Source organism: Plecotus auritus (genome assembly GCF_963455305.1).
Source record: "Plecotus auritus genome assembly, chromosome: 11".
In the NCBI taxonomy this organism is placed as follows: Eukaryota; Metazoa; Chordata; class Mammalia; order Chiroptera; family Vespertilionidae; genus Plecotus; species Plecotus auritus.
Window position 1 is genome coordinate 12,635,114 of NC_137777.1, and position 21,665 is coordinate 12,656,778.

Consider the following 21,665-nt stretch of genomic DNA (forward strand, 5'->3'; position numbering starts at 1 on the left):
ATATGAGAGAGAATTCAGTTGTATGTATAGCAGTCTTAGAATTCATGCTACTAAATCCAACTGAGTTTTAAAATATACCAAGTAATAGGTAGAAAAGAGTAAAAGAAATATAAAACACTGGATAGAGAAGCCACTTTTCATGGGTTAGTAGTACTTTGTTACCCACAGTTTGCCATATTAAAGTTAGGTGTTCGGAATTTCTGTAGGTTTGCAAAAAGGAAAAGATGTTGATGATGGAACCAAGAAAAAACTCAGAGGTCGAGATCTTATTTCTCGAGTTATATTCTTCTCTAGAAGCACTTTGCCTGTAATCTACTTCATTTTATTCAACACCGTAACAGCAGAGCCACAACTTTCGTGCAGAGAGGAGATATAAGAAAGGTCAACAAAAACTGCAGGGAAAACGATATGGGTAGTTGAGACCAATATCAGCAGTATGTGGTTAATAAAGCCAAGGTGGTACCTCAATGAGGCTAGAAATAAGATAGCTATATACAGATTTCTTCAAAGGAGAGGGGATCTGAAATTTTTCTTTAGAATTAATTGGCCAAGTGAGGACGTGGTTTAGAATAGTTGCCTAAGAGTAAAGTTCTGTTAACATTAACAGGTATTACAACTTACAGGAAATATGTTAAACATTACTGTACTAAGTTCAAAGTAGAAACCAGGAAAAGATTTGTAATTAACTGACTAGACAGAGACTAAATGGATATTCAGATATTCAAAGTGTTGCACAAGTGCATATACACAGGGATACAGAAAACATTTGCAAGATGGATTTTATTACAGTAGCATTTACAGCTGAATGACATCCACATTAGAAACTGAACATAGTTTTGAAAGGTAAGTCTGAGGACCCACTGTCCACAGGCTGCTAAAGACACACTCCTCAGAAAGAACTTACCTGCCTGATGAGAATGGGTATAGAATCCTAAGGAAAAAATATGAGGATGAGGCCAAGCCCAAACTAAGAAGGTAGTTATGGGTAAGGTTTTACCAATTTTTTAAGACAGGGTTTAGAAAACATTTTAATAAAGGGCCAAATGACTATTAGACTTTGTGGACCATATAACCTATCTCAGCAATTCAGTTTTGATGTTACATTAAAAAATAGCCACAGACAGTATGTTAATAAATGGGTGTGACTGTGTTCTAATAAAACTTTAATTCCCCAAAACTGGAGGGGGCCCTGGCCAGGTGGCTCAGTTGGTTGGAGCATCGTCCCATGGACCGAAAGATTGGTTGGATCCCCGGTCAGGGCCAGTATGTAAGGCAACCGATGTTTCTCTCTCTCTCTCTCTCAAATCAAAAACATATCCTCAGGTGAGGATTAAAAAATATATATATTAAAAAAAACTGGAGAGGGGTGGCAAATTTAGCCTGTGTGGGTTAGCTGCTCACTCTTTTAAAGAGAAGAGATTGGTGGTTAAATAAACATCACAGTTTGTTAATGTCTATTTAATAGTGTTCCTTAAATATGCTATCTGGTAAACTTCTTTATGTAATTATTCATATAGTAATTTTTGATAGGTTTTGTTTTCAAATCATCACATCATTGAAATGTTATTGAAATGACCAGAGCATATGGTTAGAATTTTGATATCTAAGAAGGGAGTAAGCTTGTTTATATCTACCACATACTCTTAAATTGGAGAGGGACTCTGTTCATTGTTTTGCCATATACAGTTAGAATGAATCAATGTGTCGAACTTATTTAAATAATAACCTGGTATTTCTCATAACAATATTCATATTCTTTGTAATTTAAATGCATTACTGGAATCACCAAAATGTTGCATTTCTAATCTATTATATAGGCCTAAAAGTAAACTATTATAAAAAATTCTACCTGTCATATTTCTAGGGAAAAGTTTTACATTTTTTTCTTACTTTTGAGGAATTTACCTAGTCTTCAACATTAATGTTTAGTAATATGTTTATGGATTTATGTGTAAAATTTTAATGTGATCATGTATTTGGTGCTTTGAAAATATTCCTTTGGGTATGTTTTAATCCTAAAATATAATATGTTTTTATTTAAACTACATTCACCTACTTTATTTAGGGCATTTTTTAAATTTAAATTTTCCATTCACCTTGGTACTGCCACCCACATTCATGGCTTAGGTATTTATGATATGGTTTTGAGAAGCTCATAAACATTAATTTTTAAAGCCAGTTTAAAAATACTTTTGAATAATCTTATGTTCCTGTAACAAGATTTAAATTGGAGGTGTGTGTGTTTGTGTGTGTGTGTGTGTGTGTGTATGTATATGTATGTATGTGTATGTATATATATATCTGATATTATAGACAAATCATAAATAAATTTAAAATGAAGATATAATTTATTAACAATTTGTCAAGCTTTTACTGAAATATCACTCTTTTAGCAAGTACTTTCCTGGCTTGTATTATACATTTTTTTCTATTTTTCTTACACACATGTACATGCACACACGCATAGAAAATGTCTTATTTCCCTGCGCTTCTTTAGTTTTTCTGAGTACTTATTGAGAGAGGGAGGAAGGGAGGGAGGGTAGGTGTAAAGGAAGGAGAGAGAGAGAGAAACATGGATGGGTTGCCTTCTCATATAAGCCCTGACCAAGTATTGGACCTACAACCTAGGTATGTGCCCTGACCGGGAATCGAACCTGCAACCTTTCAGTGTATGATGCTACTATGAACTGACCAGGGCTGCTTTTCTTTTTTCTGTGCTATTGGAATTTATGCTTCATTTGGTTAGGCGTTTTTCTCTTTTTTGGTCACTGCTGTATTCCTAGTATCTAGAACCATCCACATACAGCATGCTATCAACAAATATTTAATGAATGGATGAGCAAACAAGTGATGATTACATATCCTTTTTTTTTTTTTGAGGCTGGAACACCTACGGGAAATGACGTAGGGATCTTCCCTAATGTTTAAAAAAAAAGATTCTGGTAGTTAAACTCTTCTAGGGGAAATACAATAAAAGGGAAATACAGGTAATCTCTGCTGATTCTTTCACAGAAAGACAGATGTCCAGGTGAGTTGTTAATGAACTTTCCCCTTAGATTTATAAAATTTCCATGAGAGGTATTTGAATGTAGAATAGTAAGTGTATTTTACAGGAGCTTGAAGATCATTCTAACTGGCTTCTTTCTATCAAGTCATGATGTGTGCAAGACCATTGTCTTTGTTCATATGCTTCCAAATTGAGGTCATTGTCAAACTGGGAGCCAGCTTGTGGATAGTGTATAGAAGTCAATTAGGATGTGAGTTTTGAGAGTAGCTTAGGTAGGATAAAGAGGCAGAGTTTTTTACTCTGACTTCAGAATGTAAGGGAATGGACAGCTTTATAAATGTGAGTTAGGTTTTTATATGACGGAAAAAATATTCATGGTATCAGTGAAACAATGTAAAAATAGTACTTTTACAATTTAAAAATTACTGTCATATAATTTCTTATGTCTGTTTACAAAATAAGACTGTATTGAGCACAGCAAATGTAATTTGTGTCTTACAGAGGAGTAAATAGAGGCCTAGAAATTATCCAAGTACCTAGCCTGTCAGACTCTGAACTTGAACCTGGGGCTTCTAACCGAATACCTTTTCCCCACTGCCTTAGGCTATTTATATTTATCATAAAACCTTTGAGTCCACATTGCTGAACATGGCATCCCTCAGCTTTAAAAGTCCTTAACTTTAAGGAGTTCCTTCTACTTCATATTAAGCATCGTCTGAGGAGCCATGTTTTCGTGGTTTCACAGCACTGCTTTCTCTTCGGCGTCTCAGCAACTCCTTCGCACTTTTCCCTCTTCCACCCTTCATTGCATTCTCTACTCCACTGACTGATTGCAGCGAAGTGGCTGTGGGGTCTAGAGTGCCAGCCCACATTCTGTATTCATGTTACTATGGGTAGGAACCATTTAATACACTTCTTTTTCTTACATTTGTCTAGCTATTAGGGGTCACATAGAGAAACTAGATGCTTCTTTGGCTCCTTCAGAGGTCGAAGAACTTGGTGACTATAATTGAAGTATGTAAAATATTTTAAGGGAGTTCTAAACATTTTTCTTATTTTATCTTTTAAATATAGACTTTGGCTCTTCTTCATATACTGTATTTGCCTATGATTTATAACAGGTTCTGCTTGTTAAAAAGTTCTGAGTCTGTTAATGCTAGTATCCTATATAATAAAAGCCTAAAATGCAAATCAACCGAACTGTGGAACGACTGGTCACTATGACGCATACTGACTACCAGGAGGCAGATGATCAACACAGAAGCTGTCCCCTGGTGGTCAGTGCGCTCCCACGGGGAGAGTGATGCTCAGCCAGAAGCCGGGCTCACAGCTGGCGAGCGCAGCGGTGGTGGCAGGAGCCTCTTCCGCCTCTGCAGCAGGACAAAGGAGCAGTGAGCAGAGAGGTAAGGAGCAGCAAGCAGGCAGGTGGTAAGGAGCAAGGGATCCTGGACTGCGAGAGGGCGCAGGCCGGGCTGGAGACCCCCGCCCCCCGCAATGCACGAATTTCGTGCACCAGGCCTCTAGTTAATGTATAAATAAATGTTGGGATGTCTGCTATTTAGGAATATAAAATGATTACAAAGTCCTGTAAACTTAGAAAAGGAAGTTAGAAGTCATCCATTTTAATTTCCAAGTCAGCATTGACTCCTCTTCGTGTGTCTTCCTTTCTCCATGTGCTTCAGATAGCTTGGCCTTGTTTTAGTTTCTCAGTGGTGACTATGCTTTTGCATATGCTGTTTTCCCTGTCTGGGATTCTCACAACTCTCCTTACCCTTTCCCTTTATTCCTGTTTAAATCCAGTTCAGTCTTAAGATCCTAGCTCAAGGACTACTTCTTCAAGGAAACCTTCAATAATGCTGCCTTTCTTCTCTCCCCAGCAACAAACTTGATTAAGTGCCTCTGTTACATTCATTTTCATAGTTCACTGTACTTTCCTAACACTTAATGATAGTGTATATTTATATAGTTATGTGATTTGAATGCTGTCTGTCTTCATCATTTGACAGTGAGTCCTGTGAAGGCAGAGTTAGTCATTATCTCCACGGCCTACCAGGGGTCCTCAAACTTTTTAAACAGGGGGCCAGTTCACTGACCCTCAGACCGTTGGAGGGCTGGACTATAGTTTTAAAAAAAAACAACTATGAACAAATTCCTATGTGCACTGCGGGCCCGGGATGAGTCGGCTGCTAAGCAGGACAGGCAGCGGCACCCGGCGGGCCGGATAAGTGTCCTCGGCAGGCCGCATGTGGCCCGCGGGCCGTAGTTTGAGGACGCCTGGCCTAGACATTACTTGGCACATAGGGAATGCTTGAGAGATCATTTGTTGAATGAATGAATGTATTGACAGATAAATAGTATGTTCTTAGTACACTGTAACGTCCTTCCTTTTTCTGTCCCTATGTTTCTTCTCCTTTTGTTATCAGTGGAAGTGGAGTTCTTAGAGTGCCAAGAAGAAAAGGATTTCCTGAGGTCCCCATGGGGCGATAGGGTTTTGTGGAAAGCTTTATTGATGATGTAAAATTAAGGAGTTTCCCTCCAGTGTCCCATCTCCATCCATCTCACTATGGAAGAAGTCCAATCTTGTCTTCAACAGAATTAAGGCCATTTCCAAGAATTTCTGTTCCATATTAGAGTCCAGTCCAGCATCTGGCTAGCCTAGCTTGTGTTTCCAGCTGCAGTCCATTGCGTGTGGGGTTGCCATGGCCACGGGCCACTTGTGATTGCTTAAAGCCACATGGCTGTGGAGGCAAGTGCTCTGGTGAGCTCAGGTCACGGAGCAAGAGAGAAAAGGGAACAAGGTGCACGGGAATTCTTTGTCTGGGCCTCTTAACCTTCCAAGATTTCACATGCTTGCAATGGCTCCACCCTTCTAGTCAATCCACTGATCCCCAGTCTAGACTGATAGGGAAGTGCCTTCCTGTATCATCCAGACTTTTCTGTGCATGCGCCCATCTCCCCTTTGTTTGATCTCTTCCCCCAGTGATCTGCAGGGAATGAACTAGGGGTTCCCTGAGGAGTATGAAGCTGTAGCTTCCTGGTGAAGCTGCACAGATGACCATGCTTATAATGTGTGGCCTCCCCTTTGCTCTCTTCCTGTTATGAATATTAACTAGCTAATTATGACAATAACACTTTTTACATTTTCTGTGTATTTCTATCATTGGAGAGAATACCTACCAGTATCTAGGGATCAATATTTTATATTCTATTGTATCCTCTATTCATTGGACTATCACTGTCATTTTTTCAGTCTGGTTTTAGTCCTAAAAGTGACATGAAATAATTGATCAGCCCTAAATATACCCTACAAAATCCATTATTATCTTATTTTTCTTAACTTTATTTCCTTTTCTCAGTATTCATCCTCGTTAGTCTTCGGCATTTATCATATGACCATACATACCCTTTCTGTTGCAACCATGGTTTCTTTTGGCTTTCAGGTACTGAGACAACTCTCTGTAAGTCTTTTCAGGTTTTTGCATATCTTGTGAGTGAAAGTGCTAATACCCTTTGTTCTGGACTGTCACTTAAGGATGTTTGTGTGTGTATTAACAGCCTTGGAAGATAGAACTAGTATCTCCCTTTGAAGACAATGGAAGGCATGCTTACTGCCCATTATAACAGACTAGAGGCCCATTGCACGAAGATTCGTGCAATAGGCCTTCCTTCCCCTGGCTGCCGGCACTGGTTTTCCTCTGACACCCGGGACCCAGGCTTTCGCTCCGCCACAGCAGAGAAGCCAAGCCTCTTCAGTCATCTTCAGTCTTCTTCAGTCTTCAGTCTTCGCTCAGGCCGGAGCCTTCAGTCTTCACTCTGTGCCTGTGTATGCAAATTAACCCGCCATCTTTGTTGGGTTGATTTGCATACTCCTGATTGGCTGGTGGGCATCATGGAGGTATGGTCAATTTGCATCTTTCTCTTATATTAGTGTAGAGTAGGTTCTTCAATTCAGGGTTCATTTCTTGTCATGCATCCCACTGCATGTGCAGTCATCCATCTGGGTACATTTTTGTTGTCACCTCTGTGGAACCTGGGGATAAAGGAAACTGATGCAAATGATGTTGATGCTCATGTTGCATGCTGTGCTATGAATAATACAGTCCTTTGACTCTGGAGTCTCCTATCTTCTACAGCATTTAAGACATAGTTGTAGGGTAAAAATCTTAGGCTCAGAATTTTTGACACCAAAACAATGGAGGTTCCTGGTTCTCCTTACTGAATTACCCCCATTTCCCACCTCAAATATGTTTCTTTCTTTTGTGCTTTAAATATAGGTTCTTTCCAAGATTGATTATGCATTGGTCCTCACTTTCCTATTTGGATTATATACTCAAACACTCCTGTTTTCAGCAACCAACCATTTTCCTTTGAGATCCAGACTCCAAATGTCAACCACCTCTATATCCCTATGTATATTTTAATGGTGCCTAATACATTTATATCTAAACTCAATATAATTCCCCCACTCCATTACATACTCCATTATTTGCTTATTTCAATCAGTGGCACCATTAAAAACTTCCCTCTTAATGCTATCAATTTCAGCACTAGCTCAATTCTCCTTTCTCACTGGTAGATGTTCCACAAAATATTTTCTTTTTTAAATTTAAATAGTCCAGCCTAAATATATTAAATTTATTTTCGTCATTTCCCATATGATTTGTCATCAGATTCATTGTCATACTGATTACTTCCACTACATGTTTGAAAATGTCCCTTTAAAATTTAACGTAATTCAACACAAAGTACAAAGTTTATTTCCCAGGGAAGATTTGTATAGTGAACTTGTATTTCGCTACTATTTGTCTTGAATTTATGTGTCACTGGAAGCCAGAGTTTTTCCCCCACACAAACTACTCTAAAGACAGCTTTCCATATTTTATGTCTACATTATTTTATGAATTTGCATGAAGAATTTTACACTTATCCTATGAAATTTTATCTAATTGATTTTGGTCCACTATTAATAAAAAGATAGCTTTTAAAGTATGTTTTTGTCTTATACAAGTTGCTTGTATAAGGACAATGAGATGAACACACTTTTTTGCTTTTAATATATGAAAACCAAAATATTTCTTTCTAAGATTAAAAAAATTCTGTGATGATTATGATATTATAAAATAATGGAAAACAAGTGTTCTTCCTAGAATGTCATCCTACATAATAAAAGGCTAATATGCAAATTGTCCCCTTGACTGGGAGTTCGGCCAGGGGGCTGGCTGGCAGGACCCCACCTGTGCATAAATTTGTGCACCGGGCCTCTAGTTTAAATATAATGTAGTTTAAGCCAATCTATTTCCCAGTGTAACCAGTTTTAAAAATAAACTTTTTAACTTTAGTAGATTGGCCTACTTAAAGGTATTACAATATTTACTGATTGAATATAGGCAACTTTTGATCATTGTTATTGAAAGCAAAGTCACTATTACAATTCTAGTCTCTGGAAATTCATAGTTAAATTGCGGGGGAGCGGGGGGTGGCTTTCTCTTGATTAAAACATACCAGTAAATATATTTGCTCTTATTTCACCACTCAGAATTGGTTGGATAGAATATGACTTGTTTAGTAGTTTTTTAAATGGAGACAATATTTTAGATTGTAAATTTTAATTTATGGAGAATATATTTTTTTTTGTCCAAAAAATTCTCCTTACAATGTAGAACTAAGTGAATTGCCTTGAAGTTATGTTTTTAGTATTTTTGACAGGACACATGAGTAAGAATGCTTATATATTGTAGCAATTAAAGACAATTCACATTTGTGGTTTGGGCATAAATGTGTAAAAATTATACCCATCTATCTTATTACATTTCCTCTTTCCTCCCCGAGGACTTTACTATGTACTTTATCTGTAATTGTTGCCAGTTTTCTATCGTGTTCCCACTGGGCTTCTGGTGCAAAAAATCTTATCCTCTTGATGACAGAGCTTGCCTGAATGATTTCATGCTCCTAGCATTTTGTTCACGGGAATTAGGGGCAAAATGTAACTACAGCTGAACAGAGCGTCTATTTTTGTAATTTTGGAGTTTAGACTCTGTTATTGAAACTAAATGAAGAGGTGCAGGTGTTCTCCAGTCCAAGCCCTTTGGGAGTTTTGATGGTAGATGCTTGAAAAGAAAATGCATGTGTTTCCAGAGTCAAACAGCAGCTGTGAGACAAGGATTTATGTTTTTCTCAGAACTTTGGGATTTCAAAATGTTACATTTAATCACAAGCACAGAAAGGGGAGCAAATGTTAAAGATGTTACGCATAAAAGTAAGTTTACTGATCTCTTTACCATACGAATTGGTTGTGGGAATATAGGAGCAAAGTGATTTTTAATCATAATGTAAACAATATCTATAGGATTATGATTGTTAACCAGGACATAGCCTTTGACTGTGTTGCATTTGTAGTACAGATAATTTTTTATCCTGCCAATTAAAAACGGGTCTTTCTGTTTAGACACACACACACACACACACACACACACACCCTGAAAGGTTTGTAAACTATTTTCAAAATATATTTTGATGATAATTATTTTTGTAAAAAGTTTAATAAATATTTTGTACAGTACAATGTTTTTAAGTACAAGAAATGTAAATTTTTGCTTAGAATAGTAATTAAGGGAATTTACAGATATATTGAAAACATATGTTTATGTATACATTAAAGCATCTATATATTTAAAACACTTTTTTTTCAAACCATGATGATGTTGTGTGTTGATGTTGATTCTCAAATTCATCTTTATTGAAGTAAAGCAGGGGTAGGGAACATCTGGCCCGTGGGCTATATATAAGGCCCGCGAGCTGTAGAAGGCTTGTGAAATCATTTGGTCTGGCCCTGCCAATGCTTTAGGAGTGAGTTAATTAAATGTTTGGCCAAATATAGCAGGCTAATTTTTAAGTTGATAATTTTGTATGGCTCACGAATGTTGTTATAAATATCCAAGTGGCTCTTGCCAGAAAAATGGTTCCCACCCCTGAAGTAAGGAATATATTTTAGTATTTCTTTGCCGTTTTCATTTTTTTTTTTACTATAATCATTCATTGGTTTGTTTATGCAACAACTGTTTTTTTTTTGTTTTTTTTTTTTAAATATATTTTATTGATATTTTACAGAGAGGAAGGGAGAGGGATAGAGAGTTAGAAACATCGATGAGAGAGAAACATCGATCAGCTGCCTCCTGCACACCTCCCACTGGGGATGTGCCCGCAACCAAGGTACATGCCCTTGACCGGAATCGAACCCGGGACCCTTCAGTCCGCAGGCCAACGCTCTATCCACTGAGCCAAACCGGTTTCGGCATATGCAACAACTGTTTATTGCAAGTTTTCTGTGTGCAGAAATATAAAGATGTAGTTTCTGCTATAGAGAAACTTCTAATATATTGAGGAGTTAGGCATATAAACATTAAGGCTTGAATGGATGAATGAATTATAAAAAAGCTTATATTCCAAGTTCGAATTCATCCATTGTAAACTATATTACTTTGAGCAAGTCACCTCAATGAGTGGTGTTTCTCTTCTGTAAAAAGAGGATTTCTTATCTGGTTGCTAGGATTGTTTTGTAGGTTAAATTAAACTATATTCTCAAGTACATTGTAAATTGTAAAACATAAGGTAAGCATGAAGTATTAATTACTCTGTACAATATAGTATTGTTTATTAATTAACTTTCATTCACAATTTAAGGTTTTTTTCTTACCTTGTTCTCTACATTTACCTAATCCCTATGCACTTTAAGTTTTTCTTCAAGTAAACTCTCTAAGCCTATGGGTATGCAGTTCTGACGGAGGAGCAGCAAATCCGTTACTTAGTAGAAGAATCTAATCTCTTTGGAGCTTGAAATGTCTCCTGGATGCCATGATGCTAGGAGTCAGGAACAGACTCCAAAGCAACAGGAAATTACTTTCTTGCTCCTTTGAAAGGGCCCACATTCTGGAAGGAAGCCAATGTGGCAAATCCCTTGAGCCTTGTGGGTGACCAGTTGTTTCCCTCTTTTATAGCACAAGGTCAGAATTTTTGCATTTTTTTACTGCTTGTATAATAAAAGGAAACATTCAAAGTAAATATGTAGTACTTTCATTTGTAAATAGTAAATTTCTATACAAGAAATATTTCAGATCGTAATGGGCTTAAAGTGAACGCACTATAAAATGTGTAATGTTTTGTATATTTATATACGGACCAAAAAGTCATAACTATTTAAGTTTATTTTAGAAAATGACATATCTTTAGGTAAGTTTTTATTTTTGCACTTCCTTTCAAGACTTTGAGGTTTTCTCTATGTAGCTGTCATATTGGCTGAAAGGGAAGTAGGAAGCCTTAGTGTGAACCAGTAGGAGTAGATTTGCAAAAACACTTAGGAGTGATATTCACATTAGCATTTGCTACCTGCCTCTTCCCCTAACTGTTCCATCCCTCTGGAAGACACTTGATTCTACAGATAGCCTTGGCGTCCCTTTAAGTCAGTACAGTATACTCAGTATATCCTTATGTTATTGCGTTGTTTTGTAAATAAATGATGTGGGCCAGTTGTCCGTTAATGTGTGAGATTTTGAGCAGTTTTCTGAGTGTTTTTGTTTTGTTTATTTTTACCTTCTTCAGACTTTTGCTCTTACTCCTCTCCTTCATCTCCCTCCTTTCCTAATCATTTATTCCCTTCTAAGCATCATCACAGCACTTTGACCATATCACATGGCAAACAGTCATAACTATTTATAGGATTTCTTCCCCGTGAAACTAGGAGTTTCTAAGGTTAGGGATCATGGCAAGTACATGATAGGTATTTGGGAAGTAGAATATGGATCAAAGGAAATGGTTTAGGCATAGCCCTATGTCTATAGGCCCACATCATTTCATTTCCAAATTGTTCTGTGGGACAAAAATGTAGTCTGATTTAGTCTGTTAAAGAATGATTTTTAATAAAAGTAAAATTATGACTTTCAGACAATCATGACTGAAAATAAAATGAACAAATGTTAAAGATTTTAAAAATCATTTTCAGTGAGAGAACCAGACAGATGTTACAACTAGATCAAAGGAGAATTGAATAAAAAGAGACATTTATGGATTAGTGATACTGTGACATATTTGAAAATGGGTATAATACTAGCTGCTACTACAGTGGGGAAGAGAAGTTGATTTAGCTTCTACTTGACACAATTTATTTGCTTTTATAGTTGAGAATAATTTTGCATAGCTATCCGTTACCTACAATTTACAGATGTAAGAAAGCTCAAAGGCAGTGAAAGGTGCAGAGTCCATAGAACCAGACTCGGATAACCTGGAAGGGTGTACTCTAAACAATGCAGAACTTTTCATGGAAGCACATTTTTTCCCTACAAGCCTTACTGAATTCCAGATGGCTAGGCTATTTTTAGTGTGGGTGGTTTAAATATAGAGGCAGGTCAGAAGTAATTGTGAGGCAAAGATTCAGTACCTGGAGGGAAAATTAAAGGGAAATAATGCCACCGGCAGAGGGCAGTGATGAAGTAACAGTTTCCTCATGTTCAGAGGAGGTATTGATTGTTAAATAATTGTGGGCTAATTCTGTAGACTGTAACTTGAGTTTAACTTTTGAAAGCTTGTCATATTGAGTTCCCTTCGGCTGGGTGCTTTAGTCAATATGTACAGCTTTCCAAAAAGAGGTTTTATATATATTTTATTCTTGTTAATGAAGTAAATAAATAAAATGTTCTGGTTTAGGTAAATAATGTATTCTAACTTATTGAAATGCTGTCCTGGGAAAAGTATTTATACAACAGATATTTGAGTACCTACTCTGTGGCAGTGCTTTAGATATTGAGAGAGAATGTGTGTTTGTACATACACACAAGAAAGAGGAATTCTCAAACATTTACAGAGGTAACATTATCTTGATTATGACATTTTTATTTCATTGTATTTTTTATTAGAATTAAGTGCATTATGTAGTGCTATCTAAATTAGTAGCCTTTCTTATAATGTAAAAATAGTTTCTTATCTGATTTCATTCTACTTAAAACATAGAATTCTGCAATACAGTGAAAGTATTTGCAAGAATATAGTAGACAAAGTTGTGTGGAACTCAATTATAGATAAATAACAACAAAAACAAAAATGGAAATATATCACAGGATAATGGCCAAAGGAGGCAAAGTAAGATGCAAATATTAAAAAAACACATGAAAAAAATTTAATTAAGCCAAAGAAATGGATATTAAAACAATAATAAGGAATAATTTTTACCTGTGAAATTGATATTTAAGAATTATTAAACTGAAAGGTGAGAAATTTATGAGATGAACACTTTCATAGAAGTCTGACAGGGCTATGCATTGGTAGAACTCATTAGAAATCATATTAATAAAATTCAGTAAGGACCTTAAGAGTGGTTATCCTTTTATTATACCACTTCTAAGACTATATCCTAAGGGAGTAATCTAAGATGCATTTAAAGACTAGTATTTAAAATGTAAGGGTCTTCACATCAGCTCATTTATAATAATGATAAATCATCTTCGTTGTTCAATCGTAGGCAAATTATAAAATAGAGACTGTCCATAGAACTTCTTTGAAATTAGCCAACAGAAAATATATATCATAGGAAAATGTTCCTATTAAAAGCTTGTGTAAAAAAATAAAATAATAAACCTACATGTATAAAGTTATGTAGTTTTTAAGCATATTTTTCAACATATGGATGTAAATATGTTAACATCTATATTTCTGTATTATATACAGAAAAAATACTTTTTTAACAGTAATTATCAATGTTTGATGGGATTATGAGGCATTTTTTCATTAATATTCTCTTGGTATTTAAAAATGTTATCTTTATTGTTGAAAGTATTACAGATGTCCCCTTATTTCTCTCCATTGGCCCCCCTCGACCCTGCCTCCCCAGCCTCCCCGCCACCCCCCAGCCGTGGCCAACCACACTATTGTCTGTGTTCATGGCTTATGCATATATGCATATAAGTTCTTTGGTTAATCTCTTCCCTCCACCCCTTACTTCTGAGATTCGTCAGTCTGTTCTATGCTTCCATGTCTCTGGATCTATCTTCTATGGTATTTGATATTTTCTGCAAATATAAACAGTATTTTAAATATTTCTTTTCCAAAATACTATTTTTAACTAAGTTATTTATAAATTATATATTTTTAAAAAATATTTTTTTTCAACCCTGGCTTGTGTAGCTTTGTTGGGTGAGCTTTGTCCCATGCACTGAAAGGTCACTGGTTTGATTCCTGGTCAGGGCACATGTCAGGGTTGCAAGTCCATGCTCAGTAGGGGGTGTGCAGAAGGCAGCCAATTGATGTTTCTCTCTCTCTCCCTCTCTTTTCCTCTCTTTCTCAAATCAATAAAAACATTTTTAAAAAATTACAAAATTTTTTCCACATTACTGTTTTAAACCAAGTTATTTATGGATTATAATGATTACTTTGCTCACAACTATGCAGTTTTGCACAGTAATTCTTATATATCTTTAAAATAAATAAAATGTTACTTTCAAAGCACATTTGCTCTTTAAGCTACAGACTTTTAAAAGATGTTTTGGGAGTCTTAGTGTATATCCAAATAAAATACTAGATTTCAAGATAGCATAATTTGCATTTCTCCTTAAATAGTTTTAGTCTAGTGATAAAAATAACTTTATCTTTTCAATAACTTTTCTCCTATTTATAATTAAGACTGGAGGCCTGATGCACGAAATTCATGTCAAAGTAGGACTTCGCAGCCGTGGCAGCTGCCTCGATCCCTCTTGCCGCGGCTGCGGCCTTGGCTTCGTCTGGAAGGACATCCAGATGGTCATTCGGTTGATTTGCGTGTTACGCTTTTATTATCATAGATATGTTTTCAAAATATAGTTGAAATTTTATGTTTTCACTAGTCTGGAATAGTACTAAACAGAAAACCTTGATGAGTTTTGATTTAAGTGTTCACTTGAAAGCTCTGAATATTTGAATGCATTTTTACATAGGAAGAAAGAATTATCATGGTAAAAATCCAGGCCAATTCATAAAATTCTTTTTTTGTTTTGTTAAACTCACAATGAAGGTGAAATACCCTATAATAATAATGAAAAAATATGTAATTTAATTGAATAAATATAATAAAAATGTATATAATATTGATTGAATAAATACAATCAATAAATGTAAAATCTAAAATTGATCTATTGCAGGTAAAAGTAGACTTAGAATGTAATAGTAAAAAGATTCTTTTAGACAGAAACTTAAAGATATATATTGGCGTTTCCAGGACAATAGACATTGATAACAATGCTGCTTGTTTTTGTTTTTAACCCTCATTTCCAAATAGTTTCTTTTTTCTCCATTCAAGAATTACTTATAATTATTAGCTATAATTAGGGTTGCTACTGGACTTAAGTAGAGAACTAGAACATTTTCTTGGGGTGATTAGATAGGAATTGACAGAGGGATAGGAAAAAGAAAAGTCAAGAATTTACGGAGGATTCATTTCCATATGTGAGCATAAAATATTCTGAAATAATGAGTTATCCTTGATGAAAGATAGGCAGAGCTCAGCAAATAATCATTGGGGTGAGAAAGGAGGTGATGTGACTAAAACCCTCTGATAGGTGATGGTCAGCCACTGAATAGAGAGGAAAGAGGGAAGGAAGAATACGCAACATTAAACTAGCAGTTATTGGGTAAGAGTTGTTTTAAAATCCATCTTATATTGTTAATTGATTAATTGCCAGTTGTCTTTAAAGTATGATTTTGTTATGATTACTAATCTTGTGTAGAAGAATATATATGTTTTATGGGGGAGAGACTTTCAAGATCTTTTCTAACTCAGAAGAAAGAATAAAGCAAATACTTCACAGATACCCAAATATTGACATCAGAGTCAAACAGCAAATGAGTGGAAGAGATAAGACTGACTCTTCTTGTCTGGTTTTTTTTTTTTTTTAAATGTATATTCATATAAATGGCCCCTTTCAGGTGACAGGGTAGTTATCTTCATTCATTTGGTACATATTTACTTCATGCCAGAACCTTGGGATATAAAGGTGAACAAGACCCTTTTACTTCTTATTAATGAGTTTATAGTTCATTGAGGGATACATACAGGTGAGCAGATAAAAGTTAGTTAAAATATTGCTGTAAAACAAAGAGCATGAGTTCACATTGAAAGAAACCCTTTACCTAGATCTGGGGTTCTGGAAAGGAGTACTGGAATCAGTCATGTCCAAGAAGAGACCTTAATTATGAGCTAGAGGAGAAGCAATGGATCAGGATTGTGGAAACTAAATTTGTTGACCAGGATTGTGGAAACTAAATTAGTTTTGTGCAACAGTAGTTTAGAATGGAGTGGGAGAATGGTAAGGGTTAATTCTTGATGCGATCAGCAAACGCCTTCAGATTTTGAAAGGGCTTGAAAGTAATTTTAAAGATTTTCGACAGTATGGAAGGGAGTAATAGAAAGTTCGTATCACATTTATGCTTTAGAAACTAATTTAGGCAGCAGTGTGGATGAGGGTAAAAAATAGGAGGCAGGAAAATTTACAGTGAAAAGAATGATAATGTTAATGCAGAGAATTACACAAATTTGTGGTATTGTAATGTGCTGGAATCAACAGGAGTTGGCGGTCATTTGAATATAATGGAGCTAAGGGAAAGGGAACAGTAGGCAAGTCCCCAGTGTTCTGGTTTGGAGAGCTGGGTACACAGTTGGGTGCCTTTCATTGAGAATAGGAACAAGGGAACAAGAAGCATGTTTGAGTCAGGGCAATAGAGGCAGTTGTTGTAATACGATATTTTTCTAGTTATTCCTCTGTGCCAGGTATCATTCTATGCATTTTTATTATTTTTTTACAGTTGATATCTTTAAAAAAAATCTTTATTGTTGAAAGTATTAGTTATGTCCTCCTTTTTCTCCATTGACCTCTCCCATCCTGCCCCCGTCCCCGCCCACCACCGAACAGTTTGACTACAGAGTTTATACTCTTAACCCTTCAATGATTTGGAGAAATTCAGATCTTAAGTCACTGATTATTTAGTTCATTGAATTCTATTTAATTTTTTTATTGGTTGCTAGCTGCATGCATGAGACTGCTAGAGCTTGGTATAAAAAGGTATTCAATACAGAGCACCATTGAGGAGTATACATATACAGTTAATTCTAAAAACGAGCTTAACCTTAAACGGTGTAATCGATTGGTAGAAAACTACTTCTATCTGAAAATAGAGGGGGAAGATTTGAATGGAAGAAGGGAGCGTTGAGTGATGTTAGGAAAGATTTCTCAAAGAAGGATTGATAGTTAAACCTGGAATGATAGAAGACTGCATATGAGCTGAAAATTTTCATTGTTTAAGCATTGCGAATACCTTCAGTTGGCTTATATTGTTTGTGTTAAATGTTGGGTAATTAGTATTAGTTCAAGTCCATATTTCTCTAAATGTATAGTTTGTTAAAATGTGTTTAGTATATGTTTATGTTAAGGCTGTCTTTCTTCTAAAGTATTTCAGTATGTTCAGATGACTATTATCAGAAAGTCATATTTATACTTTTTAAATTTTACAATGTGATTGGAACACTTGTAATTTCTGCTTTTGTTTTCCAAGACTTTTAAAAATAAGTATTGAAATCATTATATTGTATTTAATTTATGTTGTTTAGCTTGGAGTTAATTATTAAGTAGAACTTAATTTTTAGCCTTAGAAAAACAAATGCAGAAGTTAATAAACCTTTCTTTAAAAAATTATTGGATTCATTGTTAACAAAGCATAGCATAAGTAATCCTCAGTCAGCCTGTGAAAGGGATGACTTAACACAACTGTTGATGCATTTGGAGTGAAACATCTTTATCAAGTTAATACCAGAAGCAGTCATGCCCTACTTGAATTACTCATTTATAATAGCTGAACAGCAGCCTGCATGTGGACTTTGAAATCCTGGGAAAATAAGATGCCTGCATACATCCAAATGTTGAAAGCCTCTGCTTCTCAGCAGCTGGAAAATGTTGAGTTGTGTTGTCATCCATTAGGTTTTTGGCCTTCCAGGAGATGTGATCAATTTAATTACTGACCAGCTTTATTTGTTACTTTTAATGATTATAACCTCTCAAGTAAGCAAACCTCTGAAGTTTTCAGCATAAAAGATTATGCATAGATATTATATATTTAAAATTTATAAAATTAAACACATAAACCAAATGATTTTACTTTGCTGAAGTTTATCACATATACGCAGATCAATAAAAATATAAAATAATTTAAATATAATAATAAAAATTAGTTTTACTTTAAATGAAGTCTAAAATGTGTTGTGTGTTAGAGTCACATATTTCCATTCTGGGGTAAATTCTATATATTAGATCCATTTGTATGCAAAATTTTTATATTTTTTCTAACATACAGGCTGTGGTTAATATTGAGTCATGACTACTTATAAAAAAACAAATTACTTGTAATTTTTGTACTACTATTTGATGTCTAGTTCAGAAAAGATTTTTAGAAAATAGGGAGATATAGAACATGTTATACAAAGGAAGAGATGTATCTGTAATTTTGAGGTTGTTACTCTTGAATTCTAACTCTACTATGGAATCTAGGCTTTGTATAAATCACTTGATCTCACTTTGATTGTTTCTTAATCTGTTAAGTGACTGTAGTATCAGGGACTGAATATGAATACCTTTGAGTTGGTTGTCTATTGTATAAAGACATCCCTTTGAAGAGTTCAGCATTCATGTCATAAACCAAGTAAATTTATTTATTAATATTTTTGTTATTTATTACAGTGATTTTCAGGGCGATGACATTAAAGTTATTATTGTAACAAAATTTCTATATTATAACAGTATCGAACAGATGGAAGTAAAATTGAGAAAGACACCATGTGGCTGGTTAAAAAGTGAGAGATACCAGCCTCATTGACAAATAGTTGATCACATAGTTATGTGAGGCATTATGCTGATGACATACTTAGAAGATTTTACAGGTATTTATAATAACTAAGTAGTAGAAAAGAATTATAGAAATATATCAGAGATTATACTTTGCTAATACACATGGTAGTTTTTAACTTATGTAATAACTTTATGCAAGGATTAATGAACAGTAACTGGAAAAGCATAATGAGAGAAGTATATTTTGAAATGTGTTTGTAAAAGGTTAAGTAATAGATTTTTATGATTAGAAGGGATCTGCTCTGAATTTGAACGAAAGGAAGAATCTGAGTGGTCATAAATCATGCTAAAATAAAAGCAACAGAACATGTATATATATAGGGTGGGGCAAAACTAGGTTTACAGTTGTGGGTATGTGAAACAGTTCATTCTTGTATTATTTATTATTTTCCATATAAACAACTGTATGTATAATATAAATATTTATTAATACTTAAAGTGGGTTTAGCATTGATTCTCTTGCCTTTTTTGTGACTCTCTTAATTATGTATCCCGATATTACATCGGTACATAACATTTCTGGGCCAGACCAGGTTAAGTATATGAAAAGCATATGTTGTTCTAATACCTATAAATTTTTAATAAACTTGCAGTCATGTTCATAACTTTTTTTGATAACATTTGGAAAGTTGTTCAGCAATTTTTGTTTTTAAACTAACAGATGGGTTTTTTAATTTAAATTATTTGTATGGATTGACCAGGTTTCTTAGGTTTTACAAAACCAGGCATATTACTATGTCCATATTGAATGATATGTAAAATCATCTGCTGATTCATCTTTTTTCCAAAATGAAAATATCCTTTATATGTTAAATGCTTAAGGCAGAATTAAAACAACATTATAGAACTATTATGAATCATCTAAAACACTATGACCTAAAGATTAAATAATGTTAATATTTTCATAAACATCCTTTCAGATAAATTTTTAATGCTTAAGTATGTAAATATACAATCCTACATAAATGATTTCATATTTGCATTCTCTTCTGTACCTGCTTTTTCACTCCCCGGTGTTTTAGTCATCTTTCAATGCCATTAAACAGAGCTTTTCATCATAATTTTTAAAAAATACATACTTCTTTTTATTTCAGAGAGGAAGGGAGAGGGAGAGAGATAGAAACGTCTATATATATAAAATCCTAAGCTACTGTTATGACCAGTCGCTGTGACATGCACTGACCACCAGGGGGCAGACACTCAATGCAGGAGCTGACTCCTGGCTGTCAGTGCGCTCCCATAGCCAACCTCCTGTGGCTCGGGCCAGCCAACCTCCCATGGTCCCTCCTCACTGCCGGCCAGCCCCAATTGGCCCCAAGCAGGACTGGACGAGATGGCCCCAATCTCTGGCCCGGCCGAGGGACCATATCCGTGCATAAATTTGTGCACTGGGCCTCTAGTCAATGATGAGAGAGAATCATTGATCGGCTGCCTCCTGCACGCCCCCAACTGGGGATTGAGCCCACAACCGGGGCATGTGCCCTGACTGGGAATTGAACTATGACCTCCTGGTTCATGGATCCACTCTCAACCACTGTGCCATGCTGGCCAGGCTCATCCTAACTTTAAATCGCATTGTAGCACTCATAGCGTCACATAAGATGGCTTTTACTGTAGTTCTCTCTATGGTTCCTTTCTTCAACCATCTCTAAGGATTCTCGGTCTAAGAAAGCAGGGCTATTGAAATTTTCTGCTGCACCAGGCCTGCTATCCAGTTATCATTCAAGGGTTTGAAGATACTGAATTTTCTGCCTAGTATTTGACTCATGTGGCCATCAAGTTCATATTCTCTAGCCTTAGTGAATAAAGTACAGATTAGTACTTTAGTATTTTGATCCTGAATACCAGTAAAAATTACGCTGAGTAACATGATGAAAAGTTCTTACATTGTTTAAAACCAGTTGAGAAAGAGGAGATAAAGAAACCGCCATTATTCTGGAAAATTGATGCTAGGGACAATGTCCGTGTGGTCCTCATATGTTGTAGGCTTCCCTGTAACTCGTACTGTGCTTTAACTTACAAGTAGCTGCATTTTCTCTGTAGTAATATCACCATTAAAGGAGTTGAGGTAGCATTAAGAATGAAGGATATTTCAAATATTTTAAAGGCTGGTGCACTCTAGGACCAGTGAATCCAAAGGTGAAATGCCAGTAGTAATAAGATTTTGAAGCAGCTACAGCAATCCTATACGCAGCAGTGCACTAGAGTGCATGTTTCTTGTGTGTGACTACCAAGTACTGAGTGTGGCTCAGTGCCTGGAAAGGAATTTATACTATAGATGACTCACTAAGGGAATCTGCTTTTCCATTTACACCCGTATCTACTTATTTGTTTCTATTTGTAGTTGTCCATCGCCTCCGCACAAATTTTGATGCTTACATAATCCTGATTTACTAGAGTAATACTATTTGTAACAGGTGGCATAGTATTGTGATTTTAACAATAGGATTAAAAAGTAGACCGATTCTTGGCTCCACTATGTACTACTGTCTCTGTGATCATTGGCAAATTTCTGGACTCCTCAATAACTTTGTTTTCTCATTGGTAAGATGGGAATAATACTATCTTTCTCATAGGGTTATCATGAAGATTAAATTCATGTGAGTAAAGCATTTAGAGTAAGATTTGGGCAAACAAATGTTAGTTATTGTAAAGGCAAAAATTCATGACAGAACCCCCTAAAAACAAAGTAGTCTTTATTTTCAGGTTTATCAGAATTCACTTTCTGTTAGAAGATATTCAGGTTT

At 35.4% G+C, this 21,665-nt stretch overlaps 1 protein-coding gene and 1 pseudogene across 5 annotated transcripts in view; one reads left to right on the forward strand and one right to left on the reverse strand.

Moving 5' to 3' along the window:
• Nucleotides 1-21,665, forward strand: part of VPS13B (vacuolar protein sorting 13 homolog B) — a 635,560-nt gene that overhangs the window by 159,194 nt on the left and 454,701 nt on the right. The window contains exon 20 of one of the 4 annotated variants that reach the window (XM_080646976.1): nt 2,881-2,987. The exons of the other annotated variants lie outside the window; for them this stretch is intronic. Within the exon in view, the coding sequence (XP_080503102.1) occupies nt 2,881-2,903 (23 nt within the window). The 3' untranslated portion in view covers nt 2,904-2,987. Of the gene's footprint in view, nt 1-2,880; nt 2,988-21,665 lie in introns of those variants that run through there. 4 annotated transcript variants of the gene reach the window in all.
• LOC308236603 (protein FAM32A-like) overlaps nt 7,652-21,665 on the reverse strand; it is a 64,346-nt pseudogene continuing 50,332 nt past the window's right edge. The window contains exon 4 of the transcript in view: nt 7,652-7,723. The product of the transcript in view is annotated as a protein FAM32A-like (transcript). The remainder of the gene's footprint in view (nt 7,724-21,665) is intronic.